The sequence below is a fragment of the Pongo pygmaeus genome, chromosome 10, assembly GCF_028885625.2.
Source record: "Pongo pygmaeus isolate AG05252 chromosome 10, NHGRI_mPonPyg2-v2.0_pri, whole genome shotgun sequence".
NCBI classification, from domain to species: Eukaryota; Metazoa; Chordata; class Mammalia; order Primates; family Hominidae; genus Pongo; species Pongo pygmaeus.
Window position 1 is genome coordinate 11,220,808 of NC_072383.2, and position 17,363 is coordinate 11,238,170.

The 17,363-nt window shown below is 36.4% G+C and overlaps 2 protein-coding genes across 2 annotated transcripts; both read right to left on the reverse strand.

The window, feature by feature from the left end:
• Nucleotides 1-1,327: 1,327 nt before the first annotated feature.
• TAS2R14 (taste 2 receptor member 14) lies at nt 1,328-4,122 on the reverse strand. Its single transcript, XM_054445352.2, has one exon. It carries the CDS (start codon nt 3,780-3,782, stop codon nt 2,826-2,828), a length of 957 nt encoding a protein of 318 aa, XP_054301327.1. The 5' UTR covers nt 3,783-4,122; the 3' UTR covers nt 1,328-2,825.
• Nucleotides 4,123-4,303: 181 nt separating this feature from the next.
• Nucleotides 4,304-13,376, reverse strand: LOC129010830 (taste receptor type 2 member 50-like). The gene is given in 2 exon segments (XM_054445362.2): nt 4,304-13,016; nt 13,019-13,376. Coding segments are annotated over 2 exon segments (861 nt in total). The 3' UTR covers nt 4,304-12,513.
• Nucleotides 13,377-17,363: the final 3,987 nt, after the last annotated feature.

Genomic DNA, 17,363 nt, shown 5'->3' on the forward strand with positions numbered 1-17,363 from the left:
GGAAGCTTTGAGAACCATTTACAGGGCTTATGAAAACTGATAGAACTCTGTATTAATCCCACACAGCAGCCTCTTTGTTAAAGCCAGATAGGGACAATACTGAGAATGCAGAGGAACATCTGCAGAGCATGAATTGTCATCATTTTGTGCTTCTCCACTACTCAGTAATACCCACTCCCCTAGAGTTATCAAAGGTTGGGTTTTATTCAGCTTCCCCACACCTCTGCTGAGCAGCATCTGTTCTATGGCTGTTAAATCTTACTCCAAAGTAAGTAAGTACAGGTTTGCTAAACAACACGGTGGAGTTAAATCCCAATATATTCTTATTTCTTCAAGAAAATTTTTAGAGCAATAGAGAGCAATAAACTACATCAGCAAAGAACTGTAATGTCTATATGATCCTCGAATTTGGAGGGATCCAGATTGAGGAGTTAAGCAGGCAAAAATGGGAAATTTTAAGAAAAAACTTTCAAGGATTGGAGTGCCAACACATGACCCAGGCAGAGGTAGGATGGACATTACAGGCTTGGCATCTTCCAGGATATTGAGCTGAATTTGAGGAACACACCAATTCCTACAAGAATGAAAATGGGGTAACGGAGTAGGCTCTGAAACTGAATTTTCATGGAGCATTCGATGATGAAACAAAACATAGGCCCCAGGAAAGCTAGAACTCACTTCAGAGGAGCTCTCTGCTATTGCTCTCCTATCCTTCCCACCCGCCCCTCCCCACCCCCCCCCCCCCGCTACACACACACATACACACACCCTTGCAGCTTTCTTCCCTTAAAAACTTACTATTGGAGAAGACAAACCAGAAAGGTAGATAAGACAACAAGAATTCCTACATATTTTATTCCAGTAAACATAAGGCCCAGGCTAAGATCAAAAAATTAGAATAGGAAATAATAATATTTGATTCTTCTAAAGTTGCAAAGAGAAGCTTTCTAAGAATGCATATTTGTGTGCAGTTTTCCTCCTGAATTGTTTCTCATACGCCACTTGAGGTATACTTGACATGCAATAATTTGTACAGATATAAAGTGTACAATTTCATGAGTGTCTCTCCATGTGATACTCATCACATGTGAAACCATCACTATAATCAGGTAACAAACATATATATTACCCCCAAAACTTTCCTTTATGTTCCTGTGTTATTCCTCCAACTTACCACTGCCCATTCTTTATCAAACCCCCAGTTCCCAGGCAATCATGGATCTGCTTTCAATCACTATAGATTAGTTTCCATATTCTAGAAGGGTGTATAAATGGAATCATACATCATTGTGTTTTCTCTGTGCCCACAGACGCCTGTTTCTTCCTCTTTTTATAAAGACACCAGTCCTATTGTATTACGGCCTCACTGTATGGCCTAATTTTACCTTAACTACCTACTTAAAAGCCTCATATCCAAATACAGTCACATTGAGAGTGCGGGCTTCAAAACATGGATTTTGGAGACAAACAAGTTAGTCCCTAACAGTGTTTCTGAAGCAGATTGGTTAGTAACATTTTCAGTAAGGAGGTATGTTTAGTAAATAGCTCTCATCTTTTTTTAAGGGGAGAGGGGAATGTTATTATTTAATTCAAACCCCAGAACAAATTTTTAGCAAAGAATTCAGGATTATAGTTACATTCCTTAGCCCTTGAAAAAATGAATCAGTTGTCTTCTGGCATACAATTCTTTGACACAATTTTTCATGTTCTTCAAACTGGGATTATTTTCCCCTTTTGGAGATTACCTCTCGCTACCTTGCAGCTACTTTCTGAATTCCAATTTGCCTCTAAGGTTGCAATTTTCTTTCTCTGTGTGTGTGTGTGTGTGCGCGCGCGCACGTGTGTGTGTATGAATATGTATATTGTATTTTATTAAGTCTAGAATGCATAGACTAGAAGACATATCATTGTTTTATGTACCACCATTAACAAGTAACATTATTTTAATTGGTCAGAGGAGAGGGAAAATATGATCATCTTAATAAACAGCAAAAAAAGTGATAGTTTTTAACAGAGATTTTATTATAATACTACACACAGGAAGATAGGAAACAAATATTCTCCCTGAAGATTATTTTTAAAAGAATTTATCTCAAAGCTAGAGTCAGTATTATGTTTATTGTTAAAACACTAGAAAACACTCCATTTGCAAAGATAGCAGTTACGATCAGAATTGCTTAACACTTTGAATGTTCAAACTATTTCATTATATAACCGATACCAAAAAAAGAATTACAAGTAGTAAAATGGAGAAGTAAAATAATCATTATAAATCACTATATGCAGATGATATAATTTTCTATCTGCAAAGACAAGAGAATGAGCAAAGCAAATGTGATAGTTTAGTAAGGCTTCTAATTCAACAAACAAAGCAAATTAGTTTTTTGCATACATGTTAATCAGGTACTAAATATTATACAAAAATTAAAAACATTTAATATAGGTACTAAAATTCCATATTATTTTATGTACTTTATCTACCAGATTGAGATGTAAGTTTAAGCAGCCTATTTTCAGTAACTGTGTCACACACACACACACGTATCTTATACATTATAGGTTTCTCATTTAAAAATCTCAAAAAAGGTTAATGATTGATACAAAATCTATATTATCTATTTGTATAAGAACTCTTTATAGTATTCACATTCTTCTCTGTATTGTAATATACATACTTTCATATATCCTAATTTGTGATATGTTTGGATGGTGTTGATTCCAAACATATCTTTGTAAAATTCCTATACATAATGAAAGAATCTTAAGGAAGTATAAATTTATATCACACCCAAGAATTTCTTAGGAACTATTTTTTTCTAATATATTCAAGATGATTCCCTAAATCCTTTGTGACCTGAGGGCTCCCCATCTTTGAACCTGTATTTCAGCCACCATAGCACTGACAGAGAGGCCTGTCTCAGCTTCTTGTTTCCAAGAATCAGAATACATGAGTGACATGAAGGATAAGCCATTCCCATCACCTGGGAAAGAATAATTAGATTTTCCTCCAACCATCCAGAGGTCCAAACTGCTATGAAAAAAGACAGAGAGAAAATGGGATAGAGTAGGAGGAAAGCAATCACAGTTTGCATAACTCCTCTGTGGGCTTTGGTGCTGGCATCTCCAGATGCTTTGACAGTGTGCTGCATCTTCTTGCAGTGTTTCCACAGGGAGAAGGTGAGGAGAAGAAAAATTGCCAGGGACAAAATAAAGGGTATGAAAATGAACACACTGCTGGTTAATGCAATAAGACTGGAAAATCGTGTAAAGTCATTTGAATCAGAACTGCAAGTCTTGTTTCCTCCGTATCCGTTGATACTGGCATTTATATGGATGTTTATCAGTGCAATATTTAAAAACAAGAAGACTGAAGTCACAAGAAGCAGCACCAAAACCACCTTTTTAACTCTCCACTTTAGGTAGATAAAAATAGAGTTAGAAAAATTGGCTATCTTGAGAAAATAAAAAGTACCGAGGCCTGTAGCTAACCAGACACTAAAATGATTGGTCACTGCCCAGATATTAGTAAGCATTCTGAACATTTTTTCAGTGGCAAACAAAGCTGGGAAAAACGCAGACACACACCAGCTTCCGAATATTAACCAAACCAGGCTAATTCTAGAGATTGCCAAAGCAGTGAGGAGCTGATCAACTAAAGAGATCTTTCTTCTCTTGACCCAGTCAATACAGTTCACCAGTGCTATGAAACTATTTCCTAAATTTCCAATTATAAATTCCACAATTAAAACGAATGTAGATATGTTCTTTATGACACCACCCATTGCCTATAAGAGAATGTCCCAATGTCTAATATCACTGCTGAAGACTTCTTAATACATTCATCTAAAATGCTATGTATATATGATTCTTGAAAATTCAATATGTTCCCTTTAAAAAGGGAATGTTAAACCAGCAACCATCCAGATTTGTTAATGGCTGGGTTTAAAGCTGTCTTCATAAAAATCTCTGTATTTCCGCAGACAGCTCAGCTGAGCTTCATCCAGATGCTGTGTGCCTTATACACAGTAGGCTGAAGGCTTTTGTAGTTGGTGAAAAAGGAAACACTGAATTCTCATTTGCAAACATGGAAATAAAGACATATTTATTTTCATTGGTTTTTTTTTTTGTCTTGTCTACATACTTCAGTCTCTCAAATTGAGTTCTGGGGAAGTATCATTACAAAAATTGGTATATGAAACTTTCTAAGCACTGAGAATTTTTACATACTTCCGAGTTTGGGTGGAGAAAAATGGGGAGATGATGGTGAAAGTGTACAGAGCCTCAGTTAGACAAGAGGAATAAGTTTTGTTTTGCTTTTTTGAGATCTATTGAACAGCATTGTGAGTATGGTTAATAATAGTGTATTGTACATTAAAAAATTGCTGAAAAAGTAACTTTCAAATGTTCTCACCATAAAAAAAATTTGTTACCAGTCATTTGTTATGTTAATATATTATCATTTGATAAGTTAATTAGTTTCATTTAATTATTCCACATAGTATTCATAAATCATAATAACATTTGATACCTCATAAATGTATGCAAGTAAAATATGTCAATTTACAATAAAAATAAAGAAAATAAAGAAAAATCAGATGGTTTTTTAAAGTTAAGTCTGTAAAGGGACTTATTCATAGTTATCCAAAGCTCCTCCTACAAAGTAGCAGAGTTTTCTAATAATCTTGTGGAAGATATTATTCCTAGAATGCTGGGTACCAAGAATAATACTTTTCTAATTATTTTACTTTTTACAAGTACATGCACACCAAACATGTGCGCGCATGTGCGCGCGCGCACACACACACACACACACACAAACACATACATTTATTTGGGATCTAAAACTTTTTCTCTTTTCACTTTAACAATTCAGGCTTTTTACTTTCAGCATTTATTATGCATCTAGTTCATGTTTAGTACTGTGATAGTTTTAAACACATTTAAAAAGACTTGCGAGTTTATATTAAATAGTATTAAACGTAAATATTCTGGAGACTTTGGAAATAGTTTTTCTGTACATGTGAGAAGAGGTGGAAGTCTATCTGTTGTCTCATAAAGCAGTCACTGTGTTTGAATGAGTCCATCCACATAGCAAGAATCCTTATTCTGTGCCTCTCCCCTGCCCAGTAGAGCACATTGCTTCATCAGCACCAAATACCTTCACATTTTTTTCACATATACTCACTCTCCCAGCAATGTCTGCTCCATGATCCTCACTACAGGGACCAATGTAGATAAAGGATGACATACTGTCTAGCCAAGATGGGGAAATCAGCAGTATGATACAGTCATTCTTCTTCAATAGCTAAAAAAGTAAGTAAAGTGAGCAAAGCACCAATGAAACAAATTCAGCAACAGCTACCAAAGAAAGTAGAAAAATATGCCTCATAAACGTCAAAGATGGCAGAGAAAGTTGCAAGGTGTTCCACTATGAAGAACTGATCCGTCACCTTCAGTCCCCTGAAGCAATGCTAAGCAAAAATAAAATAAAATAAAACCAAATATCTTGGAAATTACCGTACATTTAGTCAAGAGAGCTATTGAAAAGGCAAACTCAGCTAGCATGGACAAATATTAAGGAAAAATCCCAAGGCTAGAAGTACAAACGTACTATCCATGTAGAGACAAGAAGGTTACCCTGGCCTCGCTATATCCAGGCAATAAAGACGAGGTTGGGAAAGAAGACAAAGAGAAAGACAAACTACCATGGTGGGTGGGGGTTGTGTGGTGGGTTCCGTTGAGACTTCATGGATACTTTGAAAAGAGAGCAGAGCTCAAGTCTCCAGTGAGAGCTACAATAATCCCAGAGGGTCTCACCCAAAGGCCCTCAGCACTTGCATCATTCATGCTGGGCTGAGAACACTAGGTTTTCATTGGAACAACAGCTCTTAGGGAAACACAATCTTTTTCAGAAAAACAGCGGCAAAAATAATAATTCCCACACACTACATCCAGAAATTAGAATAACAAGTCAGTTCCTCAGAAAAGAGCAGTGTCTTAATCCATTTCAGTGTTAAAGTTACATTTAGGTGTATACAGAACAGACTAGTGTGTTTCATTTTAACTTTTTTATGCATCCAAATTTATGTACTAACTGTATCAAATGCAGAGGAGAAACTCGGTTGAACAACCATCATCCTGTCTATATATTTCTCTACTGAGATTATTATGTCCATAATGAAAATTCCCCATGCATCAATCAACACCTATATTGCTGATTTTTCTTCTCACTTTATTTTTTATGTATTTTTAAATTTATTTTGGGAGTGCATGTGATAATTTATTACTTTTAAATTGCAAAAACTGCAATTACTTTTGCACCAAACTTATATATTCGTAGAATTCATAAATATCAAATCTGTGTAATTCGGGTATCCTTTTTCTTAAACATTTCTTTCTCCTTTATATTAGAAACATTTGAATCATTCTCTTCCAGCTATTTTTAAATACATTACTGTAAACTGTAGTCACCCTACAGATCTACCAAACACTAGGTCTTATGTCTTTTATTAAACTTTACATTTGTACCCCTTAATCAGCCTCTCCTCATATCCTCCCTTATCTTTCCTGGCCTATATTGCTTTTAAATTTTAGAAGCCAGGTCCCTGTAACTCTCATTTAGCAAAAATTAAAGTAAAACTATTGAAACTTCCTTAGTCTCCCTAGCTTTTTGGTAGTATTCTTTTTTTTTTTTTTTTTTTTGAGACGGAGTCCTGCTCTGTCGCCCAGGCTGGAGTGCAGTGGTGCGATCTCTGCTCACTGCAAGCTCTGCCTCCCAGGTTCACGCCATTCTCCTGCCTCAGCCTCCCGAGTGGCTGGAACTACAGACACCTGCCACCATGCCCGGCTAATTTTTTGTATTTTTAGTAGAGACAGGGTTTCACTGTGTTAGCCAGGATGGTCTCGATCTTCTGACCTCGTGATCCACCCGCCCCAGCCTCCCAAAGTACTGGGATTACAGGTATAAGCCACTGCGCCCAACCGGTAGTATTCCTTTTTAAATGTAACTTTGACTACTCAAGAAAAAAAAAAGTTTACATAATGTGATATATGTAAATATATATATATGAATAAAAATATACATATAATCACCAATGTGAATGGCATACAATGAGATATCATCTCACACCAGTCAGAATGGCAAGTATTAAAAAGTCAAAATACAACAGATGCTGGCGAGACTGTGAAGAAATAGGAATGCTTTTACACTGTTGGTGGGAATGTAAATTAGTTCTACCATTATGGAAGACAACATGGGGATTCCCCAAGGATCTAGCACCAGAAATACAATCTGACCCATCAAACTCATTACTGTGTATATACCCAAAGAAATATAAATCATTCTGTTATAAAGATACATGCACGTGTATGCTTATTACAACACTATTCACAATAGCAAAGACATGGAATTAACCCAAGTGCCCATCAATGATAGACTGGATAAAGAAAATGTGGTACATATACACCATGAAATACTATGCAGCCATAAAAAGGAATAAGATCATGTCCTTTGCAGGGACATGGATGAAGCTGGAAACCATCATCCTCAGCAAACTAACACAGGAACAGAAAACCAAAGACTGCATGCTCTCACTCATAAGTGGGAGCTGAACAATGAGAACTCCTGGACGCAGAGAGGGGAACAACATACACTGGGACCTGTCGGTGGTAGGGGGAGAACATCAGGATAAGTAGCTAAAGCATGCGGGCTTAATACGTAGTGGATAGGTTGATAGGTGCAGCGAATGACCATGTCACATGTATACCTATGTAACAAACCTGCACCTTCTGAACATGTATCCCAGAACTTAAAATTAAATAAAAAATTTAAATATATATATATATATTTATATATATACACATACATATATGAGTAATCAGCCTTATTCCTCTCTATTGAATGATTTGGCTAGATTATCAGTAAGAAGACTGTATGAGATCACCAAGAAAAAAAACATAATTGGTTAGAGATTAAACAATTGAACCCTCAGGCAGTCTGATATTGTCAGTTTAGGGAGAAGAGAAAGGACTAACAAAGACAGACTGAAAAGTGGTGCCCAGTGAACAGGGATAAAACCAGGAGAGTGCTGCATCCTGGGATGCAAATAAACTATGTTCAATGCTGCTGATAGGGTATGCAACATGAAGACTAATAATTGGCAACACAGACTCACTAGTGAGCTTGCAAATGTCAGATTCAATGAAGTGCTGACAGCAACAGCCACACTGGAATGGGTTTATAAGCCAACAGTTGAAGAGGCTTCATACTTTCATAAATACTTATAAAACAAGAGAAAAACAGAGCTGGAAAGCTGATTCCTGAAGTCAGCCTTTGAAATGGAAAATCACCAAGTCAAAGTCCCTCAGCCAGTTCTCAGGACTGAGCCAATTCAGAGAACCAGAGTTCAGTAATTGGAAGGGAAGCTTAAGTTCCCTTGAGAAAGGATGCTGAGAATTCACCACTGGGTACCTAAAAAGAATATCAAGAATATCCAAGATGTATTCCTATGATGCTTAGTCAAACACCTGTAGCCATTTCCCAGATAACAGTACCCAGAGGAAACGACACCACATATACATAGTATCTGAGAGTTTTAGGTGTGGGGCCTGAATTAACACTAATATCTGGGTACCTAAAAAGACTGTGGTCCATGGGATGGAGTGTGAGTTTTTGAAGGTCAGATGGTACCTAGAGCTTTGGCTCATGACCATCCCAAGGTGGACATAATGGGCTTGTCATTATCACCTATCTGGCAGAACTCTCACATTGTTTCCTGACCTGTATACTTAGGGTCATTATTGTAAGGAGTAACAAGCAGAAGCCTCTGAAACTCATCACTCCTGGCAAGACCATAATGAAAAAATAATAACTGCATTTTTCAAGAAGTAGAATTGATCACTGACACCGCAACAAACTTGAAAGTTATGGGGGTCGGGGGTGGCAGTCCCATTGATATCCCTATTGAGCTAACCCATCTGGTCTCTGCAAACACCAGATAAATTATACCACGAATGCAGATTATCACAAACTTAGATTGCACTTGCAAATGCTCTCCAGGGTGTGGGACATTAACTGAGCAAAGCATAGCTTCCGGTAAATACAGTAAGAAAAATACCACTGCTTCACTGTTTTATATCAGGACTATGTCATATCTACTTTTAGTTTAATTGATATTTTGCAAAACATCATGCTAGTTCAATATATTAATTATATTACATTAAGTAGTACCCATAAGCAGAAAGTATTCCTTAAATATAGTAAAATACTGTAACAATAAACAGAAATAAAATACCAGAAGAAGAGAGATAAACCTCAGCAGATTCAGGAACCTAAAACAGGTGATGTTTTTAGGGGTTCAGTGGTCCTGGTCCACATATCAAGACATCATTTTTAAAGTATATGGCATGTTTCCCTATATATACTTCTTATCACTAAAGAAGAGGGACAGTGTTTTGGGGGCCTATTTGGATTTGGGAGGCAACATATACTACATTTGAGGATATTGCTCTGATGTACTAACAGAATTTCCTTAAGGGCTACTGGTCTCAAGTGGAACCCAGAACAAAAGAGGGCTCTACAACAGATACAGGCTCTGGCCCAAGCTGCTCTGCCCCTTGTGCCAGATGATCCAGCAGAATTCAAAGCTACTAGAGGGCATGATAAGACTCGGTACCTATCTCTGTTAAGCCCATAGAAGAGAGGAGAGCAAACTCCTAGAGAATTAGAGTAAGACTATCCCCTCTTCAGCAGAGGTGTGCCCTCTGTCTCTAAAACAAAACAGCAGGTGCAGAATATTAATCCAAGCATAGAGTCCCTGTAAGTACAAGCCCCTCTAAGCATAAGACTTTGTGCAACTGTGCGTGTCATATGATTATAAAGCCTGCCATGATTGGAGTGCATGAGCACATCTGAGTGGCATAAGGAGTGAAAGTGAACCATCTCCCATTCCCCTGGTCAGCACCTTGCCTTACCCAGATCATCCTTCCATTTGGGACTTGAATGGATCACCACACTGTGGGCATGAGGTCTGACTTTCAGAACCACCAGCTAGGGACTGGATGATGGAAGGCAGAATAGGAGAGATGGTAGTTTTGCCTTAGGGAAACCTTGACCAAGGGAAAATAAAAGACAGATGACAGCTGAGCAGATACATTCTCCCTACGCTTTCTCTTCCATGGACTAATGCTGGCTGTAGTTTCCCCTTGCAGCACTTCTGGAAAAGTGCTGGGAGCCAAGTGCATGCATCTGATGACCCCCATGCTGTCTCTCTCACCTCACTGTGAAGTAGAGGCCATCAGTGTCATATCATACGTCACCACACATTGTTTCACATCTGCTCTTGCCTCAATTTCCACATGTCCTTGCCGCTGCTGTCCTGGACTTACCTTCCAAATAAGTATCATCACTTTAATATCAGACATTGGCTCTAGTTCTAGAAACCTGAGGCTAAGATATTTATTCAGTTCTACAATTATAATTCATTCACATTTTTGTGAGTTTATAATATGGCAATTAAAGTATTCATTTAGAAAGGATAATAAAACTATATGCAAATAACATTGTAGTAAGGTGTTTGGTAATTGAATTTTCTAAAATCAAACATCATTACTGTTTATACAATAACCAGCTAGAAAATATCGTAATACAAACATATCATTCACAATAAAAATATATGCATATATACAAAAATCTTTAATATGCTTTTTAAAAAGTACTGTAATAGGTGCCATCTGATTTTCATGTTCTACCTTGTCTCCACATCACACATCTGATATAGCTTCATCAAGTCTATATTGTAGTGATATTTCATCTAGAATTGTGGAATAGCCACACTTTTGGTCTAAGAAATGCTTCTTCTTGGATAAGCCTGTAATCATAACCTGAAAGCAGAACAGGAAAATTCATGCTACTATAGATTTTGTGATGACTGTCATTTTCATTGGTTCACCATCACAATATATCTAATTTATGCATGTATTCACCAATTTATTTGTTCATCAAAATATCAGTTTTGAGCACTTACTCTATGTGCTGTCTTTTAGGTCCGGGGAGTCAACAGTAAGCAAGATCTGTATGATCTCTGGTGTTTTTGAACCAGGAAAAATGTGTGATAAACAAGTAACTAAATCACATGTAGAGACGATTTATCTCAAAGTTTAGATAACATTGTAATTATTTCATAGCACCAAGAATTAATACAGTTGTGTGGAATTTATTTGTTGAACAAGGTTACACATTTCCTTCCTATAATTGAAGTTGCTATCACTGAATGTGTCAATACACTTTCTCTCATTTCATCACCTACAAGACTATAATAAAATACATATTTAAGACATTTTCTATAATCAATACGTAGATTTCATAGATGTCATCTTAACATTTGCAGAAAATTTCCTTTCATTATGTTCCATAATTTCTATACCATTTTTACATTGAAGATTTTCTAAGATGGGGAAGATTTGAGTTCTTTTACGTAAAGTTTAAAAATAATTTTAAATGTGGAAGATAAAGGAGATAATTGGCAAGTCAGAGGCTCTGAAGTGGTTTAGAATAAAAACTGAAATATTCAACATCAGGTTTCAACTTCAAAAAAGGTTTTTTTAATTTAAAAACTGGAATAAATGACATATTTAACTGCATATTGAGACTTACGACAGCATTGAAGAAGTCATAATTATGTTTCTTTCTTCATCCTTATTATATAAATGATTTTTTCTCAACTCTTCACATACTTACATCTAATCTAATTTTCCTCAGTGCTGTTTATATTAGACATACACAAAATGTATTCTAAATATATTTGTCACCCTTGAATTTTATGGTGTGAATCATTTTCTAACAATAATTCTGTTCACCTTAAACTAAACATAAAATTTTAATACATGATGGAATAAAAACTACCCCAAAGATAAAACCTCATTATTGATTTAGAATCGAATGTCCTTATTATCCAAAAATTGGATGTTCAAACAATGATATTGAAGCACACTGTGGTACATATGTATGATACAAATCACAATGGAAAGGAACAATGATTTCCTGAGATAAGCTGTCAGTTCTTAAAAATTATAAATAGAGATCATAAATTTTTCAAATAAAACATGATGACATGAAATATATATGTGAAATACACATGATTTCATAATTCTGAGAAACTTATTACCATATTTTGTGTAATTTGGCAGTTTGGAAAAAAATTGATTAACATGATGTTATTGTGCCTGTCTCTTAAGTGTTTTATATACATATACACACACATACATACATAACTTTTATGCTAACTTTGGTAAAAGACTTTTCTAGGTCTTTTGGAAATTACTCAAACACATACTCTATGGAAAAATGAGTAGAAAGTATAAAATGTTCCAGACACCATCAGTTTGTTTTCTCCTAGAAAACACAGGATTTCCCACAGGTGAATCTAGAAAGTTGAGAGTTTCCATTCTTTCACTCAGCACTTAATCTGACCAAAAAAATAAAAAAATAATAATAATACAATTAAAAAAAGGAAATTACTGTTTTAGCTTCTTGCTTCTCCAAATTAGGATGAATGAGTGGAATGAAGGATATATGATTCCAATAGCATGGCAGAGCATGACGACAGGTTCATTGGGCAGCCTCCTAGGATTCCAAACCGAAATGATTAGGAACAGAGAGGAAACTGCACATAAAAGCTTTGCAAACACAGTTTGCAAAGCTTTTATGTGGACCTTGGTGCTGGGATCTTGAGCTCCTTTGCCATGGAGCTGCATCTTCTTGAGATATTTACTCAGAGAACAGATTAACAGCGGAAAATATATCAGGGATATAGTAAAAGGTATTAAGTTTGCCAGCATGGATGCAGTCAAGTTTGAAAGGTATATTGTGTTTCTCGATTTGATCTTCCAAGTGACGTTTCCTTCATATTCTTTTATCCACACATTCATATCCATGTTTACCATCACAAGATGACAAACCAGCAATAGCAAAGGCCCCAGCACTATCACTGGAATGACACTGTTAAGTCTCTTTTTAGGTGAAGAAACATAAGGTTGGAGAAATTGGCAATCGTGAGCAAATAAAATATGCTGAGGCTACTGGCAAGCCAGATGCTGAAATGATTGGTGACTGTCTGGACATTGTAAACAGTAATTCTTAATTCCAAACTATATGAAGTTGGATTCAACACTATTGAATACCAATGTAACAATACTATCCAGAGCAAACCAACTCTGGAGACTGACAGAGCAGTGAGAATTTGATCAGCTGAGGGGATCTTTTGTCTCTTGGTCCAGCCAATAAAATTCACCAGTTCTGTGAACCCACTGGCAAAATTTCCAATAACAAATAGGACCACTACAAGAATTGAAACAATAATGTGTAGAAAAGTTATCATATCTGAACAGAAAAAGAAAGAAAAAAATACAAGCTTAATATCACTGGTTGTGATTTCTTCAATAGCTTGACCTTAAAAGTTGTATACACCTGATTTCTAAATGGGCCATAACATTCTTTTTACTTTTAAACACTGTGACCGATGTCAAACAAAAATGAACCAGCTTATGCTAATGGATAATTTGATGCTGTCTTTATGGAAAACATTCTTATTTTCAAAACAGCTCAAATTAACTTATTCATTCCATGTCTGTTCTTGTAATAGGATGGAATTTTTTGTACTAAAGTTGAAGTGAAGCCTAAATATTCATTTGCCAGCATGCAAATAAAAACATATCTTCTTTCATTGTTTTGCGATGTTTTGCTTGTTTAACAATTCATAATTTGTGTTCAGCAACTTCAGTTGTTAATAGGGAAATTTTACCACCCAGTACATAGTTCATACAGTAAATGTCTAAATTGTTAAAAAGAGCTTATTCATAAATAGGATCATCACCAATAATGGATTGATTTTTATACAAGATTTAAATCCATAGAATCCAAACTTTTTTTAATCAAAATTATCCATAGATTTCTTGAGAAATACAGGAAGGCCAATACACCTTAAAATCTGGTTGCTGCTAACCAATACTGTTGGATGAATTTATCATTACCAAGCTCATAAACACACAAACACACACACACGTACACACACACACATGCACACACAAACACACAATCTTACACCCCTCAGGGATGGAAGGAGTTATTTTCTTGGAAAATGAGTTTCCAGGAGGTAATCCTGGTGAAATTAGTCCTATTTTCCCACTCAGCATTTTCACCCCATACAAAAATATGTATCAAACATATCGCTCATGCTTCGGTCCTTAGTAAAGTTACTCTCAAGTCTATCTGAGAGTAACTAAACTAATACAGGTAGTCGCTAAACCAAGAGTGTGGGTAATACGTCCACTCTTGTGTCGGAAATTCAGGAACGAAAAGAAAAACAGATGAGGAAAGGCAGTTTTGACATGTGAGGTAGATAACTAAAGCTAGTAGAAAACCTTTGGAAAGATCTTGGTACTGCAGGTAAAACATTCTCTTATTTCCACATGTTGTAGCTAAAATAAATTTCCTACTTCAGCTCTCTTAGAGTTGTATGTGAATGTATACAAATGGTGGATTTTTTCCTAGGTGTATAATGAGCAGTGTAATTAACAATTTTTATGGAATTCTTCTCCGAATTAATACTTTCAAAATTTTTTTATTATACTTTAACTTCTGGGGTACATGTGCAGAACGTGCAGCTTTGTTACATAGGTATACACATGCCATGGTGGTTTGCTGCACCCATCAACCTGTCACCTACATTAGGTGTTTCTCCTAATGCTATCCCTACCTTAGCCACAGACCCCACAACAGGCCCCGGTGTGTGATGTTCCCCTCCCTGTGTCCATATGTTCTCATTGTTCAACTCCCACCAATAAGTGAGAACATGCGGTATTTGGTTTTCTGTTCTTGTGATAGTTTGGTGAGAATGATGGTTTCCAGCTTCATCCATGTCCCTGCAAAGGACATGAATTCATCCTTTTTTTGTGGCTGCATAGTATTCCATGGTGTATATGTGCCACATTTTCTTTATCCAGTCTATTATTGATGGATATTTGGGTTGGTTCCAAGTCTTTGCTATTATGAATAGTGCCACAATAAACATACGTGTGCATGTGTCTTTAGAGTGGAATGATTTATAAACCTTTGGGTATGTACCCAGTAATGACATTGCTGGGTCAAATGGTATTTCTAGTTCTAGACCCTTGAGGAATCCCCACACTGTCTTCCACAATGGTTGAACTAATTTGCACTCCCAGCAACAGTGTAAAAGTGTCCCTATTTCTCCACATCCTCTCCAGCATCTGTTGTTTCCTGACTTTTTAATGATCACCATTCTAACTGGCATGAGATGATATCTCATTGCAGTTTTGATGTGCATTTCTCTAATGACCAGGAGATGGCTGAGATGACAAGGTTTTCTAAATATACAATCATGTCATCTGCAAACAGAGACAATTTGACCTCCTTTCTTCCTATTTGAATACGCTTTATTTCTTTCTCTTGCCTGATTTCCCTGGCCAGAACTTCCAATACTATGTTGAATACGAGTGGTGAGAGAGGGCATCCTTGTCTTGTGACGGTTTTCAAAGGAAATGCTTCCAGGTTTTGCCCATTCAGTATGATATCGGCTGTGGGTTTTTCATAAATAGCTCTTACTATTTTGAGATACATTCCATCGACACCTAGTTTATTGAGAGTTTTTAGCATGAAGGGTGTTGAATTTTGTCGAAGGCCTTTTCTGCGTCTATTGAGATAAACGTGGTTTTTGTCATTGGTTCTGTTTATGTGATGGATTACATTTACTGATCTGCATATGTTGACTAGCCCTGCATCCCAGGGATGAAGCCAACTTGATCGTGGTGGATAAGCTTTTTGATGTGCTGCTGGATTCGGTTTTTTATTTTATTGAGGATTTTTGAAATGATGTTCTTCAAGGATATTGGCCTGAAATTCTCTTTTTTTATTGTGTCTTTGCCAGGTTTGGGTATCAGGATGATGCTGGCCTCATAAAATGAGTTAGGAAGGTTTTCCTCTTTTTCTATTGTTTGGAATAATTTCAGAAGGAATGGTACCAGATCCTCTTTGTACCTCTGGTAGAATTTGGCTGTGAATCTGTCTGGTCCTGGCCTTTTTTTGGTTGCTAGGCTATTAATGCCTCAAATTCAGAAGGTGTTATTGGTCTATTCAGGGATTCCCCTTCTTCATGGTTTAGACTTGGGAGGGTGTATGTGTCCAGGAATTTATCTATTTCTCCTAGATTTTCTAGTTTATTTGCATACAGGTGTTTATAGTATTCTCTGATGGTAGTTTGTATTTCTGTGAAATCAGTGGTGATATCCCCTATATCATTTTTTATTGCATCTATTTGATTCTTCTCTCTTTTCTTCTTTATTAGTCTGGCTAGCGATCTATTCTGTTTATCTTTTCAAAAAACCAGCCCTGGATTCTTTGATTTTGGAAGGGCTTTTCATGTCATGTCTCTGTCTCCTTCAGTTCTGCTCTGATCTTAGTTATATCTTGTCTTCTGCTAGCTTTTGAATTTGTTTGCTCTCACTTCTCTACTTACTTTAATTTTGATGTTAGGGTGTCAATTTTAGAGCTTTCTTGTTTTCTCTTGTGGGCATTTCATGCTATAAATTTCCCTCTACACACCGCTTCACTGTTTGAAATATGTCCCAGAGATTCTGGTACGTTGTGTCTTCATTCTAATAGCTCTTCTTACTGCATTGACACCTTTACTGTTATGTAATGCCCTTCTTTGTCTCTTTTGATCTTTGTTGGTTTAAATTCTGTTTTATCAGAGATTAGGTTTGCAACTTCTGCTTTTTTTTGCTTTCCATTTGCTTGGTAAATATTTTTCCATCCCTTTATTTTGAGCCTATGTGTGTCTTCGCACATGATATGGGTCTCCTAAATATAGCAGACTGATGGGTCTTGACTCTTTATCCAATTTGCCAGTCTGTGCCTTTTAATTGGGGAATTTAGCCCATTTACATTTAAGGTTAATATTGTTATGTGTGAATTTGATCCATCACTATGATGCTAGCTGGTTGTTTTATCCATTAGTTGATGCAGTTTCTTCATAGTGTTGATATTCCTTACAATTTGGTATGTTTTTGCAGTGGCTGATACTGGTTGTTCCTTTCCATGTTTAGTGCTTCCTTCAGGAGCTCTTGTAAGGAAGGCCTGGTGGTGACAAAATCTCTCAGCATTTGCTTGTCTGTAAAGGATTTTATTTCTCCTTTGCTTATGAAGCTTAGTTTGGCTGGGTATGAAATTCTCAGTTGAAAATCCTTCTCTTTAAGAATGTTGAATATTGGCCCCTACTCACTTCTGGCTTGTAGGGTTTCTGCCAAGAGATCCACTGTTAGTCTGATGGGCTTCCCTTTCTGGGTAA